Here is a 25428-nt window from a genome sequence, read left to right on the forward strand (position 1 = left end):
CTTCTCCACTCCCCCTCTTGCCTGCCTAAGGTTAAAGGGAGCCAAAAAGAGTGGTCCTGCACACCCCCAAGAATGAGGGAGCACCCACCTGAGAATCTCCAAGCACGCTCTCCCATCCTCTCCCCTCCTTTGAATGGGGCTGGGCAGCAGCACACTCACAGAGGAAAAGCGGCACGCTGCCTGCCCTGTGCATGTGCAAGCCGCTCTGTTTGTTTACTCTGTGCCTGGAAGCCCAAAATGGCTCCCCAAGGATCTGTTTGCCCTTTCTCAAAATGGCTCCACCTGGGTCTACTCGCCCTTTCTCAAAATGGCTCTGCCTGGGTCACTCTGCCCTTTTTCAAGATGGCAGCTGCCATCTTATCATGACCCACCAGACATTCAATCGTGACCCACCAAGTGGGTCAAGACACGCAGTTTGAGAACCTCTGCTGTAAGGCATTAGCAGGACAAATTCTTGAAGAAGGTAGGAATACCAATCACAGGTGTGACAAAACAGCTTGGGGAGCAGGTAGGCTTTCACAAGTCTACCTGGTCCCTGCAAGTGTTTGTGAAAGCTGCAAAAAGCCAAGAAAATCGTAGAGGACAGAGAAAAGGTGGGGAGGAAGAGCACTTTCCTTTCCATTGAGAAAATTAGTTCTCAAAGCTAGAAGGGCAGCAGCCTAATATATAAGTTATCAAAAACTCATTCTTAGCAGTCTTCCTGGGAAGGGGGAGCATGGTGATGTATTCAGTTCAGTGCATGGACTACCATGTTGCAAAGTTCACATTTTGAGGTAATGCCAGTCTAGTGTGTATTGTAATACATATGCAACCATGAGTTGTCACTTTGCCTCTTTTTACTAAGTTGGAAAGCAGCAGCAATGTGGTATGGTCCCTCCAGATAGTAGGCCCAACTATGCCTTAACACTTGTCCCATAGGCCTTGCTGTTTCCTTTCAGGTTTTCTGCTTTAGTCACCTCTGCTTTATGTTAGCTGCTGGCGCTCTGACTGTACATAGTGGGAAAGGGGTTGGACTTTAGATTAGGATATTATTCTTTGAATTTTCTTTCTGGCAACCCTCTAATCCAGTATCAAACTGAGGGTTGGGACCCACTAGGTGGGTCGCAAGCCAATTTCAGGTGAATCCCCGTTCATTTCAATATTTTAATTTTAATATAAGACTTGATGCTACCATGGTATGTGACTGCATTTGGGGAAATGTTACAGACATGTACTTTGAACAAGTTACGATATATATTCTTTTAAGAACGATAGTAAATGGGACTTACTTCTGGTAAGTGTGGGTAGGATTGCAGCCTAGGATTGTTAAAAATTTTCCTGCTTGATGATGTCATTTCTGGTCATGACATCACTTCTGGTGCATCCTGACAGATTTTCATTCTAAAAAGTGGGTCTGGTGCTAAACGTGTGAGAACCACTACTCTAATCCAATTTCTCAATTACAAATGTATAGGTTAGGCTCCTAATAACGGTTGCTCATGATCTCTAGATTTTCCAAAGGGCAACAGTTAAAAACACGCTAAAAGACTGAATAGGTGGCCCATTTTCAGGAAAAAAAGGAAAAGGATACAAAGAAGCTGAAACCTTCTACCTACTCAGATACAATGAACCGTGTAGTTGAAATGATCTTCCTTGTGGCCTCCACGTAACCATCTTCTCCTTTGTGCATCATAGTTGCCCAACAAGCTGCAATGATGCCCCCAGGCCTGGAACCAGAAACAGTTGGAGAGGCATAGATTCCTCCTTGCCAGTCAGGAGCAATAAAAAACTGATGCTGCCGATATTTTTCATCACTGTACATTATCACAGAAGAGCCTTTTGGAGCGTAGCCATACTGTGGAGGAGATTGAGTGTTCAAACTTTAAAAAGTTGTTCAACTGAGTGTTCAAAAGTTAAAAACATTTGAAAAAAAGAGAGTAGGCAGTGTCATAACTGCCCCACAAAAGCACTTTGTGAAGCATGGATTCTACAGAGAAGTTCAAATCTCTTCTAAGGGGAGCCACAGGGTTACAATAAATTTCGAGTAACTAATAGTAGATTAAATTTACTACAATATTTTAAGCTGTCTGCCCAACTCAAGGAAGCTATTAAAACTTCGTTACACCACAATGCAACGGCGAGATGGTCACGTTTAATTAAATCTGTGAGATCTAAAAACGCCAAGATTTTTTGGCAAATTATATCAGGCTGTTTCTATAAAAACTCATTTGGTTTCACAGCAATTCCAGCTAAAATGTGGGAAGCACATTTTAAATCAATCTTCTTTGATGAATCTAAACCTGTCTCCATTGTTAATATGCCACTCCCGTTAGATCTCCCTGATTGGCCTGCAGTCTCAGTGGATGAAGTTCTTTCACTCATTAAGCAGTTAAAGCCGGGTAAAGCAGCGGGACCAGACTCAATTCCTCCTGATATTTATAAAGAAGCACCAGAGTGGTGGGCCCCAATAATTGCAGAACTTTTCACTAGAATTGATAAATTTGGGGTACTTCCGGACACTTGGACTAGATCTATCTTGGTTCCCATCTTTAAAAAAGGGGATAAAAAACTTCCCCCCAGCTACAGGCCAATCAGCCTTTTAGACCTGGCAGGGAAAATGTATGCTTCCCATCTACTTAAGAAACTTTCTGCCTGGATCTCGGACCATAACATCATAGGCCCAGAGCAAGCGGGTTTTAGGCCAAATAAGTCTGCAATTGATCAGTGTGTGGTATTATCACACCTAATCTTCAAACAAAGGACTCAAAATAAAGCCCGACTATATGTGGCCTTTTTAGATTTAAAGTTGGCCTTTGATTCCATAGATAGAGATAGACTCTGGGATAAACTTGAGAAGATGGGAGTGGACAAAAGGCTATTAATATTAATTCGTGCGCTTCATTTAAACACCTCATGCCAAGTGAAATTATCTCCGAGGGGCGGCCTCTCGGCCCCAATTCCAATCAACAAGGGGGTCAAGCAGGGGTGTGTTCTTGCTCCCACCCTGTTCAATCTCTTCATTAATGATCTGGCTCCCTATCTAGCAAACTTTGATACGCATTCCCCCGAATTAGGTTCAGTGGATATCCCTCTCCTTTTGTATGCTGATGACATGGCCCTGATATCTCGAACTAAAATAGGATTAAGGAGACTGGTTAATGCCTGCATAGAATATTTTACCAACAATGCCCTTCAGCTAAACTATGAAAAGTTCAAGATTGTGGTGTTTGGGCACTCTTGGAAATCACAGTCTTGGCTTTTCAATGGTAAAACAATACAACAAGTAAAGGAATTTCAGTATCTTGGTCTCCGGTTTCACTACCGGCATTTCTGGTCTTCCCATCGTCTTACAGTAATTAATTCATCCAAACTAGCTGTTCAGGCTATTACTCGCTTTTTCTTCTCTTGGGGTAATTCATTCATTCCAGCTGCTCTCCAGGCTTTTAATGCCAAAGTTACACCTCAAATTTTGTATGGCATTCCTGTTTGGATGCCAGCATTAAATGATTCAATTGAAAAGATACATTCTAATTTTCTATACAAGATCTTAGGTGTACCGCATTGCGTTCCCTTTGCGGCACTTTGCCTGGAGACAGGCCAATATAGGCTGGAGTTTCTAGCTTGGTCCAGTTTCTTAAAATACTGGGCCAAAGTGTGCTTCAGGGCTGACCAAAATCCATTGTTAAAGGGGTTATTGACTGACACGCTGTTGTCTCCTTGCTTAGCTCTATTCAATAAGAAAATTAGACAAATGGGTCTCGAGGAAGATCTACAAGGAGATGCTACACTTGAGACTTCTATCAGGCTCTTGATAACAAGACTAATAGACATAGAAAGGCAAGAGATTTTGGCTGCAGCACAAAAAAAATGTTCACCCCTAAATTTCCATCTTAACAATACCTTTGGTCTACAACCAAAATACCTGTCCTTCTTAGAGTGCCCCTTTGAAAGGAGGGCTTTTACATTAGCCCGATGCAATGTGTTGCCTTCTTATGACCTACTTGGTAGGTTTAGAAATGCCCCGAAGGAAGAACGATTTTGCAATTGTGGCCTCAGAGAGGTAGACTCTCTTCCACACATTGTTCTGCATTGTGCTTTTAATCAGGTGCTCAGAGACCAGTATCTCCCCTCATTATCTGGAAACAAAAAAGGTCTCTCTGAGATCACCTCTTTACAACTTTTGCTGGCAGGTGAATTTGAATCTGTGACCCTTCCAGTTGCTAAATTTCTACACGTGAGCAACTTGAAGCGGGCTAAGTTGCTGGTTCTAAGCAACTTGGAGTAACTGTGTAAGCAAACTGGTGTGTTTTAACTCTTATTTCCTATCTCTCTTTTAATATATACCTTCATACATGACTGTTTGGAGATATTAGTTGTAAAACTATATGCCTAATAAAGGTTTGTTGTATGTTTGTATGGGAGCCACAGGGCATATCGACTTATTAAGAACATTTATATACCGCTTTGCAACCAAATATGAAATGCTAATTTCTTTTTTACTAAGCCTACCTGCTGATGACAGCCTATTAAAACAAATTTAGAATATAACTTGCAAACAGAGGACATACCAAGTATACGAACATCAACTTACCTAAAAGACAATTGTGAATGCTTCCAGTCTCATACAGTCTGGACTCTGAAGATTTAGTATTCTACACATGTCCGCACCTTTTCTTTTTCTGCTCTTAGTCACACAGACATTCTAATACTGTGCATTCACCTCCCTTTATTCTCACACCCTGTTCAAAATAAGTGTTCCTAAAGTTGTTCTCATCAGTTTTGATGGAACTTACTTTGAAGTCTGTGAATGGAATTGCAGTTTTAGTCCTAGTCTAATGGTATAATAGCAATAACAGCACAAAGTCTTTCTGCACTATATCTATTGGGTAGTATCTGAGCTCTCACCTAAAGGAGAGTCAGATGCCTGTTCCAGTTTAGACAGTGTACAACCAGCTAAAGCTACTTAGGATGCAATCCTACAAACACTTACCTGGGAGTAAATGCCATTGCACTCAATTGGGCTTACTTCTAAGTAGACATGTGCGGGCTTGCATTGTCAGCATGCCAAAAAGGTTGATTTTGACTCACCTTGTGGGTATCAGCAGAAATGCTAGTGACACCATTTACTCTGAAGTCAAAATGATGTGACAGAGGAAAGCCTGCCTTCTCCATAAAAGCAATGAGAAACCCTCCTAGGCAGGCATCCACATGGAAAGGAATTTTATATTTCAACGCAAGCTATGTCAAGATAAAAAATAAAAATTGGCTTAGTTTCTTAAAGCTAAATCAAAACAATAAAAATGATCTTGCAGAGCCCAAGTCTTAAAGCATCAGATTTTTATATATACGGGGGGCGGGGGGGGCGTATCCATGGATCCCTCCGTGGACAGGGAGCTCCATTCCCCTCACCTCCGGAGGGTCTTCTGAACTCAGCAGAGGCCACAAACATTTGTCCAAGGCCTCTGTCGGACTCAGACGGACTCTCAAAAACATGACTTCCTGTTTTTCTGAAAAACCAGAAGTGATGTTTTTAGTGGGAAGCCCTGGAGAGCAGTCACTTCAGGCAGCAGATTGGTGGATGGGTGTCCATCTCTGCCCACCTACTTGCCCCCATTGCTCCACCTCCTCTTTCCACTCCCTGGTTTAGAAAAAGAAGAGGGGGAAAGAGAGGAAGAGGAACCAAGGAGAAGAGTGGAGTGTTGAACTAGAACACTGGAGAATGAGAGGAGCAGAGGCTGGCACATCATCAGCTTGGGGAAGTGCAGAATTTTGTACGCTGCACCAGGTGGTTTTGACCCAGCCCTGACTAGATCACTCATTAGTTTCTTCTTTTTGTCTTGTTCTGCTTGTGTAACAAAGGCTGCAGTTCCTTCATTGTTGCAATAAAGTTCTTAATAAAACTCAACTTTGCTGTGTATGGGACTGAATGATCCCTTCTGCTTACTTCAGGTTTGATATTATCTTCAGGTTTGCAATTACTTCCCAAAACGTGAGAGTGCATTCAACTATATCAGAAAGGGCTACAGCAATAGTTATTCTGCCTGTTCTAATTAATGCCACACACTTCATATTTATGGATACTTGCTGCAATACAAGAAACTGGATCTAAGCCTGCCAATGGGCTTTCCTTTGGTCAATGATAGAAAGGGGGAAAAAATCCTGTGCGCTCATCCCCTCCTATGACTAAAAACGATCTCCTGAACTGCAAGCACCATATGTATACTCCCTTTTTACTGAAGACCTACAGCAAAATTGTATTAAAGTAACCAAAGTTACCTCTGCCACCTCCTCAATTGGATCTATGCTTCCATGAGGAAACTGGGGTGCTGAGCAGACCAGCATGGCTGTATTCCTGGAAATGCCTCTCTCCATTGCCTGAAAGATTAAGAGGAAATGATCAGACAATCAGTCCACTTCATATACCAATCTTCAAGATTTCAAGGGGGTAAAATGTGCACCACTCAAAGGATCAATTTTATTTTCATTTTTTAAATAATCATTTCCTCTTTGCCAAAACACCATTCATTATTTTACCCAGTCCAAACCAAAGAAAGATGCCTGGAAATATCAAAACAATACCTTAACATCCACTTGCATATCCTTATTCAATGGAATGTGTACAATTTTCAATCCAAAATAATTAGCAGCTTTATCAAACGCTGCATGAGCACTTTCTGGAACCAATCTGAAAAACACACAAAAAATCTGTCTCAGAAAATGTCTTGAGGTTGTCTATAATTCACACCATTCTCCCCCACCCTGGACAAGAACAAAAACAACAAAAACCGAAACTGAAAGCCTGAAAAGGGGGGGATGCAAGAGAGGTTTTCACCTAAAGGACTTTCCAGTAACTGATCTGATCCTTTGTGGGTTGTTTTTGTTTATAAGAGCTGAACCAATTTGAGCCATAATTTTCCAGCCTTTCTTTAATGCTGCAATAGCATTGCAAAGAAACAATGAAGTCCACAATGCAGAAAACTGTACAACTCAAACCCCATGCCCAGCAGGAATCTCAACACACCCAAATAAGCTCTCTTCCAACTTTATACTGCAAACAGTATGAGAAATGCAGTAAGTTCTACAAATCACTTGTCATACAGCACAAAGGGGATGCTGTTTACAGAACAATTAAAATTTTCAGACATGCTGTTCATGCAGTAGTTTTTGGGTATATCTAGAGGAGCTCTCTGAATTGTGCTTGTAGATCTATGGCACTTTATATCAATTTACTTGAGAAACGTGGAGCATTACAACCTGCAACAAGGATAAAAGTAAACAAGATCAAAAATATAAAAGCAAACAAGATCACCTCAAGCTTGTCACTGAACTGTCTTGCTTAGAATAGAAAAGAAAAACTAAAAAACATGCAACTTATGAGATACTCAACAGATGGCAGTGGATGACATTCAAATCAAGGGACCCGCCCTACTTTTCACAGGTGCTTAGTGTTCTAACAGTATGCAAGTCTGCTCAGGTGTAAGCCTCACTGAGCTCAATGGGACCTTCTCCTGTGCAAGTGTGCATTAACACTGCATCCTCAATAAATCAGTGTTAAAATATGAGAAACATCAATATCCCTAGAACATTTGACATAGAGTGTTTCTAGTTCAATGACTTTCCTTTGAGCAATTTGTTGAAGAAAAATGTATTTTCTTCTACATCAATGATACACATGTAGCAAAGTGGGGAGGGGGAAGTAGTGCATTAAACATGCAAATATTCACTTAAGGAGTGAATCAGCTGATTCCATGTTCCAAATTCACTAGCCCAAATAAAATGGGAAGATAACAACTGATCAAAACTTTGCTGCACCTGCAAATTATCACTGTAAATATCAAAGTATTCAGAATTAGTCTACAATCCAATTCAGACATCAGATATGATGCTCATAACTAGCTGTGTTGGCCACAGCGACTCTTGGATTGGAGTGCCTCAAAACAACAGTCCTCTACATCTTGTAACAAACAGAAAATGAAGGATATTTCAAAAGCAGCTTGTGATGCAGCACTGGAGTCTTTCACTTAAAAGCAAAATACCACTGGGCATTTGGAAGCCCATGGACTTGCCTAAGCTGCTCTTTGGATCTCAGTCACGATTATTATTACTGCAGCCACTAGAAATACAGTAAAAGCTGTGTTATGTGGCATTCACAGAGAATGAGGGTTGGTGCTTAATCAGATCTGCTGGTTGACTGAGTGAATGCCACAAAAAAGCACAAACACCACCATCACCACCACCACTACCCCCCCACACACACACACATGACAGGTACACACACAAATGCCACACACACACACACAAAAAGCACAGAAGACATGAAGCAGCATGACAGGAACAAATGACTCCTGTCAACACTGGAAAATGATGCTGGATGAATTTTTTTTTTTTTTTTTGCTTAGATCAGGGGTCTCTAAACTTTTAGGCCAGAGGGCCACATCAAATATCTGGTATGGTGTCAAGGGCTGGAAAAATAAACTAATTTTAAATATAAAATTTAAATAAATAGATTAGAAAGTCTCAAAAAGCTGAAGGCCTTCAAATGCCCCAAAAAGTCACTTCTGGTTTTTCAGAAAAACCAGGAAGTGATTATTTAGGCCTCTAGAAGACATTCTGAGGGGAGGCACATGGCCTCCCCGGCCCTCAGGACACCCACCAAACATGGCTGGAGCTCACCTCTGGTCACATTCGGTTGAGCAGGCCAGTGGCTTGCAGGGAACCAGAGGCTTGCCACAGGCCGAATAGAGGCTTGTCATGGGCCGTATCTTGCCCTTGGGCTGGGTTTGGAAACCCTGGCTTAGATGAAAAAGGAATTGTATCCCTATCCATGATATCTGCCAGTTATAACACAGACTTTATTGTATATTGTTCAAGAATTATGATGTAGGCTTTGATTCCATTTCTTTCAATATATATCTTTGCTCAGCAACAGAAGTTAACTCTTCATAACTGGAGAGAAGATATTTATTACTTCTATCCAATCTCAAAGACATACACGGATTCCAGGCAGTCTCCCATCCAGGCACTGGTCATTTCCAGACCTACTGTTCTTAGGTTCTGCATAGTAACTGAATCATGTACATTCAAGTTATCTCATGCGGCCAGATCAGGTGACTGCTGAAGACAGCAACCCTAATTTGGGGGCAGTTATTAGTCACATTTGGAGGAGGGAAGAGAAGCTGGAGTTTCTCTGTTATGGTTTTCTTTCCTTTCCTTTTTTAAATGAAGTCACAGAAGAATTGTACATACATTTCTGGATACTGGATTCCTTTTTCATAAGCCATGTCCCTGTAGGCTTTACATGCCATCAGGATGCTCTCAGTCCCTCCAGAGGTCATCTGTTAGGGAATTAAAACACACACACATCTAAATGATCATGTACCAAACAGGAGTCCAGTCTTATATCGTTAAGTTAATTTCAGTTCCTAGTTCTCAGAAAGCTCAGTTATGAAACAGCAACAGAACCTTTTTGGTAATTTCAGTGGGCTGATTTGCACATACAGGTAAAAAGTTAAAGGAGATCGCCAATGCTTTTGCTCTTGTGCCAAGAGACATCTAAGCAGAAGTCACCCTCTGTTCTAAGCCAGGTGATAGAAAGAGATCTACTACGATTTAGATCCATGCACTCCACTACAAAAAGAAAGTGCAGACAGCTAGACCACCTCCATGCAACTGTAACACCTCCTACACCTTCTAGTGTTTAGGACTTTTCCTACCATATGGCTCCCAGTTTTTGAAAAACTTTCTAATAAAAGAGAAACTGGGGAAAAAAACACACAGAAATTGCAACAAGATCTTTTGTTTATCCAACAAATCCTGGCTGACTCATGCTTCAGGAACAAACCAGTCAATTCAGGATAATACACAGAAACATGAAAAGATATGTGGAAACATGAAGGTGCTTTATTTGGAAAGTCAAATGGGAAATCTGGTAGGCAACTTATCTACTAAGCTGAGGCTATGGATTCAAGCTATTGCTCTCTTTGTTTAAAAGCAACTCCAAACAGTCTAGCTACCTGACCTGGATACAAGGTATATAGCAAAAAAAGGATTTTATTTTGTATTTCAACAATCTGACCACTCACTTTGAGAATTAAAAAAAGTAACCAGAAAGAACACATGAGTCACTACCCAAAACTTTTTCACTGGAGATTATCTGGCCAAGTTTGCTTTCAGTATTTCACTTTTTTGGCCATTTCAGTTACTGAGGAACATTGTTGACATAATTCTGAACAAAGAAAATTGCAGAACTGACATATACAAGGTTACTAACTCCTTCTTAAGGTTTTGCACTCAACACATGCCATTATGCACAAGACAATGTGAATCATTTTCATATGACATTTGCCCTAGTTTTCACAGTATGTTGGGCAACTGACTAATGCCAGTTGATTCAGCAGCAGCTGACAACACTTTAAGACTTTACGTTTACTCTCGTCAACTGTGACACTGTACCAGTAATGAAGGAAGCTCAGCATGTGGCAAGTGAAAGGAAGCCAGATGGTCAGTTCAGGGATACTGTTCTAATGCTTCACATATACAAAGCCAAAGGCAACCTTCCTGTAATACTACAGTCTCAAGAACTGGATTATTATAAGGAAGAAGAAGTTCAAGATCAACTATCCACCATGAAAGAATGAAACACAAAACCTTTAGTTTTGTTTCTCTTTAATTGTAAATCAGTGGGTGGGACTGTTCCATTTTTAAATTTAAGCACTGCATAGTGTCCGGTTGTTGAAGTGCTTTTATTAAAACTTCCATATGTAAAAGACCCTCACAGCAAATTAGCATTTCCTCCCGTATCAACCATGATGTCCATCACTCTCATTGGCATTATCTCCAGTGCATTACATTACCATCAAGGCACTGAGACTGGCAGGGTGCTGCTTCAAACCCAACAAGCTTTTCAAACCCACATGGAGGGAAGTTAGGTGGGAGGGCAGATGTGCTTCAATGTAAGTAAGTGTAAAATTATGTATATTGGGTCAAGAATTCATAATTTCACATATACACTGATGAGTTCTGAGCTATCTGTGATGGATCCAGAGAGAGAGAGAGAGAGAGAGAGAGAGAGAGAGAGAGAGAGAGAGAGAGAGATCTTGGGGTTATCATGGACAACTCAATGAAACTGTCAACTCAGTGTGTGGCAGCTGTGAACAAGGCCAATTCCAAGCTCGGGACAATTTTAAAAAGGGATTGAGAATAAGACAGTCAATATTATTATGCCATTATACAAATAAATGGTAAGGCCACGTCGGGAGTATTATGCCTGGTTCTGGTCACCACATCTCAAAAAAGAATATAGTGGAACAGGAAACAGTGCAGAAGTCAGCAAAGAAAAAGATTAGTGGGCTGTGGCATCTCCCTTACATGGAAAGGCTACAACATTTGGTGCCATTTGATCGAGAAATGAGGCACCTGAATGGGAACATGATTGAGACAAATCTATGACATGACTGAGACAAAAGGAAGTATTTCTTTATCTAGCATGTGATTAATTTGTGTAACTCCTTACCACAGGATGAGGTGATGGCACCTGGCCCAGCTGCCTTTAGAAAGGGGTGGATATATCTACAAACCAACTCCATTACAGTTTACAAGTCATAACGACTGTATGCAACCTCCTGGTTTTAGGAGTAGACTACCTCTGAACAACAGATGCAAAGGAGTGGCAAAAGGATACAAGTATCCTGTATCCTGTAGTCTTGTATGCTCCCAGAGGCATCTGGCGGGCCACCATGAGATACAGGATGCTGGACTACATGGCCCTTGACCTTAACCAGCAGGGCTCTTCTTATGTTCTAACTATTCAGATCACTGGAGAAGTAATCTTACTCCATACTTCATCCTCACAAACAGCCTAACATAGCATCGGCTCAAAGCAAAGTCTCTTAAGATAGTGGTTCTCACACATTTAGCACGGGGACCTGTTACGTGAAAATCCCCTTTTCCTAAGTTGTGATTTTATATCTGGTTACTAAAATATCATGTAGGCCAAACCTCAACATACAGGCCACAATCAAGTCAAGCCACAAGCACATGGAGTGCACAACACCCACTTCCCTGTAGGTCAATGTATGCATTGTATTGTTTTAAGAGCTATATGGAAAAGTGTCTCCTGATCCATTCACCGTGTATGCAAAACAAGTCGGCAGGCACCTCTGGAGGAAGAAGTCTATTGTTCTATTGTTGGAATTCAATCACTCTTAAGTACCCTATGCAAACTGCCTCCAGGGGTTGGCCGAGTTCCCCCACATAGGAAGCCAGCCTTTGCTGATAACTGACTTCCTGATCCTTTCAATGTTTTACATATTCCATGTGTCCCACTGTGTGTAGTGAGCATGCACATCCAGATCAGCTCTAGGACACATCTGGGTCATTCTAGGTCAGCATCCAAGTCAGCAAAAAAAGAGAGAAGGCTGCCATGCGCTCCCTCCCTCTCTCTCTCTGGCTGCCCTCCAAGGCAGAGGTCCTCAATAGGACTCTTCCCCCCCCCCATCCAACTGCTCCTCAGGACAGGTAACTATATCTTGCGTCTGGAACCTTTTCCCTGCTTCCCCCCCTTTTCCTCCCCTTCTCTACCCATCTTTAGTCAGCAACTGGGTTATGCAGACTAGGGACCCCTAAAATCCTTCCCTAAAATCTATCCTTTTCTGATCTCCTTGGAATGCACCAAATACACTCCACACGCAACCACCATGAAAGTTAGGTACACTGTATCCAAGTACTAGGATTCAAGTAGACATATACTTACCATTTTTCCATGTGCATTATGTATACCTATGTGTTTTTGCAATAAAAATACTGTATAATCCTATTGAAAGTTATCTTTCTCCCAGTCTCTTTTCAAGCTAAAAAGGAATTTCTTTGCATTACTCTGTCTTGTTATCTAGCCTGCGATCCTGAAGTTTCCAAAAGGGTAATATAATAATTCCCCTTAAATCATAACAGCCCTTTTTGGTAACAGACTCACTTTTTAGAATGAGAATCTGTCAGGACCCACTGGAAGTGATGTCATGACTGGAAGTGACATCATCAAGCAGGACCATTTTTAGCAATCTTAGGCTGCAATTCTACCCATACTTACCCAGGAGTAAGTTCCATTTACTATCATTGTTAAAAGTATATACATAGCAGCCTGTTAAAAGTAAAGATCTGTAACATTTCCCCAAACGCAGTCACATTCTATGGTAGCATCAAGTCTAATGTATTAAAAGTAAAATATTGAAATGAATGGGAACCCACCTGAAATTGGCTCGCAACCCACCTAGTGGGTCCCAACCCACAGTTTGAGAAATACTGTCTTAAGACATTTCTGCCCAATGTTGCATATATGCAACAGGGATCAAATGCGTACACCTGTGGGCTGGGGAAAAATGGTTTAACTTCTAGGTCTTATCATAAAATCATTTAAACTCTTAACCATTTCACTGTTTGTGGGCAGCTCCTTTCTTACCAATTGCATGACAGTGCAAACTTGCAAGACTAGTTTCAGAAAATTAAATACAAGGGGTTGGGATCGAGATCATCTTGCATTTGCCACTTCCCTCAATCCTGCACCAACTGAAACTGTGTTCTGTATATTTCGTTTCACTTTAGAAACCCTCCACAGCATTCCTTATGTTACTGCCCAAGAATCCGGTACCACTCAATAGCAAAGCTTAACATAGCTAATTTTCTGGTTGTGAGGCCTCCCTGTGGGGGAGGGGAGGGCCCGGCCGGTCTTTCCGAGGGGGACCCCTTGTGGAGGCCTCAGACTTGTTCCCCACAAGAAGGGGGGGGTTGCGTCACCCAGTTCCCCTTCTTTGGGTTGGCAGCATTCATTAGCCAGGAGCAGGGGCTGCTAGCAGCAGATCCTCCTGCCTGCTCTTCCAACTACCAACTGCCTTGTCATCCCTGGCCTCCAGGTTTATGTAGGGCAAACCCCTCCCCTTTGGCCCCTCCCCTTCCCTCACAGGGAGGGTATAAAAAGGGCCTGTCTCTGGGCCTGCCCTTCCCTGGGCTTACCACAACTCCTCCCCTTTCTCTCTCTGTTTCCCTCCCACCTCCTCTCACCTGGAGTTGCCAGGCTTGTTCCTGAGAGGGCTGGGAAGGCTGCTGCCTCTGCTCTGGTCCAGAAGCCTCCTCCCTGGGTAAGCTGGGAACTCGGGGGAGGAGGGGAACCCCGACACTGGTTTAGGAAGGAGATTAATCTAGCAACATTATATGTTGAAAGTTTCTAAGTACAGAACCCACAAAGGTATGTAGTGCTGTACAATATCAAGAACATGGCCGTTTCACTCTGGAGAATAAATAGGATAACATATGCAGTGAAAAACGGACAGATTTACAAATCTCTCCCTCTTGAGATGTACAGTTAAAACGTGCAGACATTAGCCAAACTTTTGACCAGATCAAAATATGTAATATTCATATCAAATCCCCATTACACTCTTTCAATTATGACCCACAGTTCACCAGTCTCTATATGGAGGGTTTCCAGCTCCTGACCCAGATTAAGCACTTTTTGCTTTTAATACACAGAGGAACAACATGCATGAGTCATCCTGATGGAGAAAAGATGGCCAGGGACTCTCTACCCACATCTCGGGGCCCTAAACAACTCCAGCAACAGGCACTGTCCAAGCTGAATCTAAGAGCAATATCTGCTCTCCTTTCTGATAGACAGAACACACAGAAAGCACACACTACCACATGGATTGTTGAAAGGTCAACAGGTATTTGATGAAGTTTTCCCACATCCCAGCATGTAGTCCTACACAGTAACTCTCTGAAAGCAAACTAGTTCAGCAACTTGTAAGCTAGAAGAGAGAGCAAGAATGCTCCTGCCACTAAGTCAGCTGGTATGCTGTGTGCCCTGCTGCTGACAACTTCTTAATTACCCGCTCTGGCTAGATGTATATCTGCATGCAACAAACTGGTATGGCCACAAATGGCAACACCATACCCTAAATTTGGAAAGGTAAGCTTTCCTGCGGAGCCAATGACAGACATCCCAAGCAAGTCGATGTGATCCCTTTCCACTCAGTTCCCCACTTTCCCCAACAGTTGTTGGGGCATATTCAATTCAGTGACATGCAATTATCTGCAATGGATCTTTAACATTTACACCAATGTACTTTTCCACCAGCAAAACGTTAAGCAGGGGAAATTATGTTGGGAAATGTAACGGCACTTACTGCTCCACAAGAATTGGGTCCACCATGGAAGAGTGCACAACACATTCGTACTACTTCTGCTTCCATTTTCCTCAAGCCTGGAAATATATCTGGATGTAGAGGATTTGTGCAAGCAAATTCCCCATAAGCCTTTAGGAAAGAAAAGAAATCAGCACATTAAAATGAGGCTTTAACTTCACGAGTTAAATTAGTTACATGGAAACAAGCACTCCCTTGCCCTGCTGCAGAATGTCGTAAGTATGGTCTTCACTGTTCACATACAGGGGAAAGTTGCTTCATTTGCCCTCCATGCAGAAGGACTGAATTGGGTGAAGTCATGGGAGGACATCTCAGAGTTCCATCCAACTGAAAGGTCCTAGAAAGCTGGATAAATCCTCACTGTTCACACCATGCATATGCTGAAAGCTGTTTCCCCCAGTGTCATTTTCAACAGAGAACCTCATTTTTCGTTACTAAAGAAGCACTTTGGAAGGGGTAAGAGGACCATTCTTGAGTTACATTTTTATAAAGCCACAGGGGTAGAAGCAGCTTCCCTTTTTTTGAAAGGTATATTATCTTTGCTTTCTTCTCCCTTCAATTTCCCTCTGCATGAGAAAGGGAGGTTAAACAATATGAAAGGTTTCTTGAACTACAGTCAACTACATAAGATAAACAGTGTTTGAAACTTGTAAATCTCTTAAACACAGGATATATTTCTTCTAATCAACCCATAGTGTACAAACTCAGAGACACTCAGAGAAATCAGAAATTTAAGGTTATTTTCATATCTCCTTGAAGTGTGTGATGCTTAGAAGATGTTAAGCTGGGGGTGGACTAGATGCCCCCCCAAGTCTCCTTTCAACTCTAATTATCTATGGTTCTAGGGCAGTGTTTCTCAAGCAGTGAACCAGAAGGTACCACCAATGGTACTTGAAGGGGCATCTGGTGACCGCTGGTGACCTGCTGCCCAACAGCAAGACCAGGAACAAGACACAACAAACAGTGGTAGGAGGCTCAGCTCAGTGGGTGGAGTTCCAAAGCATGCTTTTCCATGCTCGAAAAAGCCCTCCCATTCACCCTGAGCCTTTTACTAATGTTTGTTTCATCGCATCTGGCCTCCCAACTCAAAAGTAAATGGCAATGTTGTCATCGGCAGTTACTTCCAGTGGTACTTTGAATAGGTGAACCATGTGAAGTGGCACAGTGGAAAAACATTGAGAAACACTGTTCTAGGTATGACTGGTCTGTCTGATCTGGACCATTTTGTTCACAATTTGCTTTCCCCTTTCCATCCCCTACCCCTCAACATATTGCATCTCATATTGCACCCCCCCCCCAAACAAACTGCAAGTATAATTAAGGATTAAATATGCATTACACGCAAAACCAAAACAAAAAACCTAGTAACTTTGAAGAAGAGAGAAGATGCTTTACAAAGGGCCAATTTAGAGAAGAAGCAGGACAGTGTTTAACCCTCAGCCTCCTTGACACTACTCTGCTCCAAACTGCTTTCTCCCCCTTGCCCCCCACATTCGTCCTCTGCAGTGCTCCATATGAATGCTAACCTTTGAATGTGTGTGTGTAGAATCCTGCAAAGGGATGAAGGTTGTCAAGCAGAGAAAAGCAAGCAGGAAAAGGCTTACCATCCCTCCAGTTTTTCTGCTTGCAATCACTCCCCAACAAAGTCTTAGCAAATACGTGTGTATGCATTATCTCTGCAGTTAGGCCCTGGAGGCTGCATGCTTTACATGCTAACATCCTGGACCCTTCTGTCACAGTTAGTCAAGCACAGCACACTTTCCGTTTCCTTTTCCAGATCCTACAATGATTTACATGCCAGCCCAAGATACTTCATTACTTTGGATTACACACAAACCCTCCTAAATGGGCAAAGAGACACCTTTTAAAGCGATGCCCTCTTCCATTTAGCAGGAAGAGAGCAACTGTCCCTCCTCACCGCAGCATGGCATCTCTTCCAATGGCTGTTGCTGGTAACTCTTGTGTGTCCCTTTTCAGACTGTGAGAACTCTGAGGACAGGTAATCTTCTACTGCTTTATATTGTTATGTAACCTCTGTGAACTACTTTCTGTTGAAACGCAGCATGTATTCTCAACAACCAACCACAACCAGAGATTCTTTGTTATCTTTTCATGCATTTTGGGTCATAACTCACTCCAAAAGGACATAAAAATACATAACTTTTTACCCTTATCTGTGCCACTTCTTACTCCATGTATCTTTCTACAATAAACAGGAAAATTGTCCTGTGACATTACAAAATCCACCTTCTTTGTTTTGGAGGGGTAGATGGGTTGTTTTAAACTTGGAGGTTTTCCCGAGGTTTCCCTAAAATGTTACCTCAGCTACCTGGGCAAGGAAGCACCTTTTAAAGTAGTGGGATTCTTGGTAGGGGGAGAAGTGCCCCTATTTATTTCAGCACAGCAACCCTCCCAGCAGCTGCTGCTAGCATCTCCCTGGTGTCTTTGACAGCAAGCTAATCGAAGACAGAGAAACATCTTCTCACTCTTTTTGTTATGCAAGCTGCTTTCAGAACTTCTTTGTGTGGAAAAGCAGCATATAAATAATCTAAAAAAATATTAAGGCATCTGACTCAGTTTGACTCCAGCTAAGGTGAATGTGCAAAAAACACATTATATACCTAGCGCTGAGGGTTTAAGTGATCTTAGCAACTAATTTATGTTGATACTGCATTCAGTACGGTTATTCATATCTCAAGGAGGTTCTAAGAAAAAAAAGTATTTGCATATGGTGTCAGGGAACTAATACTTCTTGGGGATAAACACTGGGGCACACTACAGGTTCCAGATACCGTCCCTATACAGTTGAACCACTCCACAATAATCCTAATATAATCCTTTTTTTTTTTTTACTTTAAATTGGAGCAATTATTAATGGCATATCTGTTTTTAGGCAATAATTGAATCAGTGGTCTATCTCACCTCAAATTAGTAAATTGCTGTTCACAAGTGTAGGAGGGTAATAATAATAATAATAATAAAATAATAAAACTTTATTTTTATCCCGCCCTTCTCCCTAACGGGACCCAGGGCGGCTAACAACATATTAAAAAAACAGATTTTTAAAATCTGTTTAGCAAAAAAACAAAGTTTAGCAAAGCATGAGCATTCTGCATCTCTCTTGAGAAAATATAGCTTGCCAAGTACAGGGACTTCTAACAGAACATGAAATGTGGTTTACAAGCACACTATTTTCATGTACCTTGCAAGTAAGATTTTGCTTTGAAAAGAATGCGCTAGAACATAGATGTGGTGCAGACCCACATTGCAAATGAATGTGGGGAGAAAGGTGGAACAAAGCCATCCAGTTACACGAAAGAACATCTCAGTTGTTCTTGATGGAGAGGGGGGAGCATATGGAAATGAGGAAGGGTTGGTGAAGAAGACATACACAAAACAAATAATAATCATATGCCAGCTCACCAACTTCTCAATATAAAGCCATAGTGCTTAAGAAGATTTTATTGGAGGACAGTTATGTCTTAGAGATAGGACAGGGAAAATCCCAGACACCTAGAAATAAGAAATATTTTACCAGATTTGCTAGGTCCTTAGTAAGAGTATCCATCTGCTTATTCATACAACCTTTAGTGGACAGAGAAATGCAAGAACAGGCTAAACAACAGCTACAATTGGTAGCATCTGGTTCAGCATGTGCATCTTTTCTCCTCCTTTAAAATGAATTTTAGAGCTTGAATGAAGAGCTGTCTGCTCCAGTATGCTTCTTGAGTGACAAAACTACAGCCAACATTTTGAAGGAACATACACAGAATTTCAACTTGGATTTCAGACATATGCAGAAGAGAAAAGCAGCACATGGAATTCTAGAATCAGAGCTTTGAAAAATTCCCTCCAGTTTCAACTGAGAGATGGTAGCAGAGAAATAAAGAAAAATGCGACTGTATGTTAGTTACCTGCACAGCATCTGCTGTAAGTGTAGCTATCTAGTGATACACACACAAGCAAATGCGCTCTCACTCTTATATCATCTTGTTTGGTTCTCAAGGTGCAACAAGTTTGAAGAAACTGACACCTTCGTGAGAAGACTGGCAGTTGGTAGATGGCAGCTACTGAATAATCACTGAAAACTGGCATGGGGTAGGACTATTTGTCTGGTACAATTCCATAAGTGCACAGAAAGTGTGCAAGATATAGAACTTCCAGTTTGCTTCTGTAAGACATTCTGGGGCCCACAAAGACCAATGGAGTGGGTTCCAGGCCTGGTGTGATCCGGAAGCAGACTATGGTGGTTCCCAGTAATGCTTAGCAATATGACAGGAAGCATCCAGTCACAACCCATAGTGGAGAGCAAGGTGGATCATGGCAATACAAAGTTTGAGAACCACTGATCTAGACCAAACATAAAAACCCTATATATGTACACTGACTGTACAACTGGAGCCAATACCAAACTTATATAGGACTTTTATTTCATAAACTTGCTAGGAAGACAAATGCCCTGTTACGAAACAAATTCTGCTTAATGCAGTGGTTCCCAAACTTTTTAGCATCAGGACCAACCTAAAAAAAAAAGTTTCACTTTACCAGCTGTTCAAGCCACTGTGGTTATAATGGTGATCGGGCAAAAGTGCTCCCCCCAAGTAGCAGGTTGTTGAACCCTTGAACCCAGGTTGATGCACATAGATAGCCTTATCTACCCTGTAGGTTTCACAAACCACCAAAAATTAGGTTGTGACCCACCAGGCCACAAACCCACAGTTTGGGAACCACTGGCTTAATTTATTATGAAAACTGTTGCTGCTGATTGTTTGGTTACTTGAGCACAACTGACATGCTGTTTTAATTCTAGGAGGCCCTGGAACTAACACTTGTTCGAAGAGAGGATACGCATGCATGCCGGGCATGAGACATTTTCCAGCCGCCATAGATCTTGAAAAAAGACCTTGAAAAAAGGTCTAGCTTAGCGTGTATGGTCAATGAAGAGGACCCCATACATGACTTCCACATAAACCTTGGACAAGCACTACAAGTTTTCTGCAGCATAAGATTCAAACGCATAGTATTGCTGTCGCAGCAGTCTGGTCAAGAGTGCCACAACCAGCACCTCATGTTACCAGTCTCATATCACAGTCAGTGTTTCCACTATGACGTGCTACTTGCTTAGTCAAAGTATCTTATCCTAACTTTTCCTAAACATATTTCACAGCAGCGTTCCAATACATCTTGTAGAAACTTATTTTAATTCTCGTTACTTCACCAAGATCTCTCTCCACCCATATTTTTCCAGATTTTACATTTAACTTCAAGTCAATATGCTTGGTAAGCATATATTTTAATAACTTGCAGGACATGCACAGCTTCAGCAGGCTTCAGAAAGCCTCCGAAGGTGACTGGACCACAGTATTCAGAGGCTTCTAAGGGGCCAAAACGGCAGATTTTGGTATCTACGGTTTTCAGTATCAGTAAGGGAATCCAAGAATGGATCCCTCATGGATACCAAGGCCCCACCTGTATAACACTTACAGCTATTACCATACTACATTACCTTCACAAGGAGTTTAGTGAGTTCTTCTTCCCCACTGTACACTGCCCCTGACACTTTACCATCTTCCCAGTGTACTGTTCCTGAAAATAAGAGACAAAAACTTGTAAATATCATATTTAAAAGAATTTCACAAATCAAAAATGTCACTTATTTCTAACAGTCTTTTGAGTAGCAACAACTTAAGAGCTTGCTACTCTGCTGCCTTCAAAATGCATCACAGATTACTATAACAGGTTCAGTAAAAGAAGAGGAACATTTGTTGGATTAACTGCAGGGCCAAGAGGAATGCCTTAATCAAAAGGTTCGCAGATTAAGATCTCTTGAGTTCCTGGTTGGCATCTTTTTAAATATGTTGCAAACTGAAGAAGTGTAAAGTTCATTGTTTTACTGGACTGGTGTGAAAGTTAGTACTCCCAATGTCTCAGCCATGGTTAAGCAAGTAATACTTAATCATGATTATAGCCAGTAACAGGAATTCATGTTCTAAAAAGGAGGAACAAATACTCATGCAACCCCCTTCTGATTGCTTAATTATGGTGAAACAACTAGTCTCCCTTTGGACACCATATGACACAAAATAAAAATCAGTGTTTATGCCAAGGAGTCCTAAAAATACAGAAGTGTTATTTCCACAATGTTTCACATGTGAAACATGCATCAAAGCTCTCTACATCAATTTACACTCTCATTATTTCTAAACACATAATGGTGGAGTAATGCAGTGAATTACAATAGCAATGTTTTTAGTTTAAAAGATGCCATTAAGGGCTAGTGTTAGTAATTGATAAGAAAACTGTCAACTGTCAAATGTAAATGTATTACAGACTATGAAACAAATTGACATGTACCATTGTACACTCTCAGCCATACCCATAGTGTTGTATTCTTTTATCTTCTGCATCACTTCTGTTTGGCTCAGGCCTTTGGCTGGCAAAGTTTTGACGTAAGACTTTGCATCTTTTAAGAAGGTCAGGTTTGCAGCCACATCATTCATGGCCTTGTTAACATGTTTTTGTATCTAGAAAAACAGAAAGAAGCAAAAACCAGAAGTGGGAAAATTTTCTCTACAACAAATTTGCTTATTGCAGATTCCTAGAAAAAGCAGCTTAAGCCTGGACATCATCACTGAGATTCCAGTCTTCTATATAAGAAAGATAAACACCCCATGAACTGTTCAGTAGCGTAACTGACTATCCATGTTTATTGCCTTTACTCCTGTGTTACGTTACAATGATACTTGTTTTCAGAGTTGGTCTTCTAGTATTAGAAGACCGACTCTAGTCGGTCTAAAAGTATTAGTTTCTTCTGTTTCCGCATGTTAAAAGTCTATGTTCTGTTCCTAAGTCCATATAATAAAACCTTAGTTAGCTGCAGTGTTGAGGGCAGTCTTCCCTGTAAGCTGTTCAGTGGTGCAGCTCTAATCAAAGCCTTGAACAGCTTCCCTCAGAACTCTGGAGCTCATCAATGACATTGACATCATCATTAAGCACTCCATAGTTGCCCCCACACAGCCACCCTAGGGCTCTGTGAACTCCAGGGGAAAATTTGAGGGAACATTGATTGCGAATTTCTCATTTCAACTTTTATTTATGTTTTATTTCTCATTTCTCAACTTGCAAAAACTAAGAGCTAGCAAAAGGGACAGCAGCACACAGCTCTGAACAGTGCTATTTTGTGTGCTGACTTCAGTGCAATGCATTTGTAAATATCTAAGGTGTAAGAAGAAAATAAGTATATCATATATTTTAACATCCCCCATTTTTGTTCCATGGCTTCACCGTTTTCAGATATTTTAAATCTCTGATCAGTGCCCTACAAGAAAATAAAAATACAGCATGATACAATCAATTAAATTTCACAGCCTTTTAAGGAGATAACAGCTAAGTGATCTTCTACAAAGTGTCAAGCTCTATAAAAACCATGCATTCCCTCAATTACAGATGAATCCAATCATGACATGCTGTACCTCGCTCAATGGAGAAGAATGTATTTAGTTCATATTGTTTCATAAAATCTTCGGGTGGGGGGAGGAAAACAGAGGTTGTTCAACAATGTAACAAAATTGAATGTACCTGCAAATACAATTATAAAAAGACTCCCCTCTCTTGCTGCTTGGGTCCAAGTCCACTAAACACAGATACTACAATTACTGAGTAACCCTGAATATATTTACACAAGACTGTAATCTATCTTACTTCTGCAGATCAGTGGTTATTTGTGCAGTCATTATCAAAGTGAGTTTTCATACCAAGATAGTGCAAACCCTGTGGTATTTCATCTTCTACAAAATCACAAGTTAACTACTTAATTTTTTTTCCTATGGATAAAATCTATGGGTAACATTTTGTACTATGGAACATTTTATAAAGTAATGTCCCAAGTTGTTCCTACAAGAGGTTTCCATATAAGCCTTCCTGGACACTACACTGGCTGGGGACGTGTTCTGTAAGGGTGTGGAATACTCTTAGTGATCACACCTACCCTCTTAGATATGTTTAGGAAAAATTTTGGAGGTTACACTGAAAAAAGCATCACTGGTGCATTTGGATCTTAGCTGGTTTTAATCTGCCTAGAGGTCTTCTGCTGTTGAACTGAATGTTATGGTATTTGTGTTTTTAATACTATTATTTTCTTTAGTGATCAATATGGTAAGATAGATATTACAGATGTATAGAAATGTTTTGCTTCCAAATTAATTAGATAAATGTCTCAGTACTTTAAAAACTTACCAAAGCACCAATAATAGGCAATTTTCGTATCACTCTGAAGAGTTGTTTTTTAGTTCGTGACATTAAACCTAGGAAGGAAGCATAAAATAAAAACATACAAACTTGCAGCTTCCAAATACAAGATTCAGTGGCAGTTGAAGCATCACAGACCTCCCAAGAAAAAGGCCAAAAGTTGCTTCAAGTTTACCTAGAAGTTAAGACTGCACATTACACATTCCATTAAATGACATCAGAAGAGAACAGCCACAAGTTGCTGCCCACATGACGCCTTCCTGAGGTTCAAGATTGCTCAGTGTCCAGTACACCCCATAACATCCCTGTGAACACACCCTCTCCCTGAATAGTCACACCCTACTATATTATGTTTGTTTGTAATATACGTAGTATGTTTGCAATTTATTCAGTACCAAGAGTCATAGTAGAAATAACCCTTACTAACAAGGCCATAGTAATTACATATTTGGTTGCATTTAATGACATAATTTCCATGTTACCTTAATGAACACTGCTGATATCAAACTACAGATGGTAGACACATTGTCTTTATTCTTACAACATCAAACTGAGTTCATGGTTGGAAGATCTTAAACAGAATGGAGATGAAGTAAGATGAAACTTAACTTATTCAGACTTTCTCATTTCTTTTCCAATCTTCTCTATGTTAGATGTGATATTTTCCAGTATTTTTTTCTTTGCTACTGTGTGGGCTGGCAGCTTACTTTTTGCAATGATACTAAATGACGGGCAATACTAAACTGTTGTAGAAACTGTGTGTTCATTCCTGCCTCGCCCCAGTACCTTAATTATGGCATCTACTTTAATTATGGCATCAACTTTCAACCAAATAATGGTTAGTATAAATCATGGTTTGATTTAAATCCAATGCCCTAATTACACCCAGAAAACCATTTCAAGAGCAAAAGCAGAAAACTCCCAGGTTACAAAAATGCATTGTCACATTAGATGAACAGATTACTTACTCTCTCGTTGCACAAGAAACATGTGTAGCCACACGACCAGGAGGGTAGAACCAAGTGTTGACGCTATTAATTGCCATGGTTCAATCCCTGCACATTTTCCATTCACAAAATTTCTTGTTTGGTTTAAATATTGAAGGAAGATTTCCTGGTAGGAAATAAAAGCATCCTGGAAAAGAGAACCATCAATTAATCAGATAGAGAATGAATGAATCAGGATGACTAAAAGTTGCTTACAAGTTAGACATATCAAAACTTTCCAAGAAGTTTCCAACACCTCTTGAAAAGAAGTTCTTTCATAATTATAGAGCCACGGGTAGGTGAGCAACCTTTTTTTACTATTCTATCATAATTTACAAAATTCTATTCAACATAAAATCAACATAATTTGTCCAATCTGTACAAAATTTGGCATGGAGACTAACATGAGGTAAGATGACAAAATTTTCAGAAAATTCTCAAAGAAAATGGCCACAGTTGCTCCTATTTCTTCAGTCGTGTTACTTACATGCAATTGTTGCCTGAAGAAAGGAGTGTGTACTAATGCACTATACTTGCTTGGTGAGTGCATAAGAGAGCCGTGAAAAAAGTACTTGACTGTCACTAAAACACAGATCAAGACTGAACAGAAAACTATTTCTTATAGAAGACTCTGGTTAAAACAATATGCATTTCCATTCAACTTCAAACAGGAGCATTTACACCAGTGGTGCCAAACCCAAGACCCACAGACTAGATCCGGCCTGCCAAAGCTCTTTAACCAGCCCATGTGATAAATGGGTTCTCACAGCACCACCACTGCTGAGGCTCTGTGAGGGAGATACAGAAGGAGGCTTCAGAAGTCAAGCAACACTATTGGAGAAGGGGTAGAACAAGAGGGGTGAGAGAGGGAGACAAGGCAGAGGTGCTGGGAGAGCCCAAATATCATGGAGGTCGCCCATTCAGCAGCTCCACTTCTGCTGAGGCATCATTTCGCAGAGCACCTGAGCTGCTAAGTGATGCCTTGGCAGAAATGGCGCAGCTGAAACAGAGGCCCATCTGAT

The 25428-nt window shown here is 41.0% G+C and overlaps 1 protein-coding gene across 1 annotated transcript in view; it reads right to left on the reverse strand.

The window, feature by feature from the left end:
- SGPL1 (sphingosine-1-phosphate lyase 1) overlaps window positions 1-25428 on the reverse strand; it is a 49333-nt gene that overhangs the window by 5074 nt on the left and 18831 nt on the right. Inside the window, exons 2-11 of the mRNA XM_066621943.1 lie at window positions 24389-24554; window positions 23409-23476; window positions 21550-21697; window positions 20680-20759; window positions 15156-15284; window positions 9226-9314; window positions 6559-6664; window positions 6256-6354; window positions 5068-5217; window positions 1596-1834 (exon numbers count right to left, since the gene is read on the reverse strand). Coding sequence (XP_066478040.1) covers window positions 1596-1834; window positions 5068-5217; window positions 6256-6354; window positions 6559-6664; window positions 9226-9314; window positions 15156-15284; window positions 20680-20759; window positions 21550-21697; window positions 23409-23476; window positions 24389-24554 — 1274 coding nt within the window. The remainder of the gene's footprint in view (window positions 1-1595; window positions 1835-5067; window positions 5218-6255; window positions 6355-6558; window positions 6665-9225; window positions 9315-15155; window positions 15285-20679; window positions 20760-21549; window positions 21698-23408; window positions 23477-24388; window positions 24555-25428) is intronic.

The sequence above is a fragment of the Tiliqua scincoides genome, chromosome 3 (assembly GCF_035046505.1).
Source record: "Tiliqua scincoides isolate rTilSci1 chromosome 3, rTilSci1.hap2, whole genome shotgun sequence".
Classification (NCBI taxonomy): Eukaryota; Metazoa; Chordata; class Lepidosauria; order Squamata; family Scincidae; genus Tiliqua; species Tiliqua scincoides.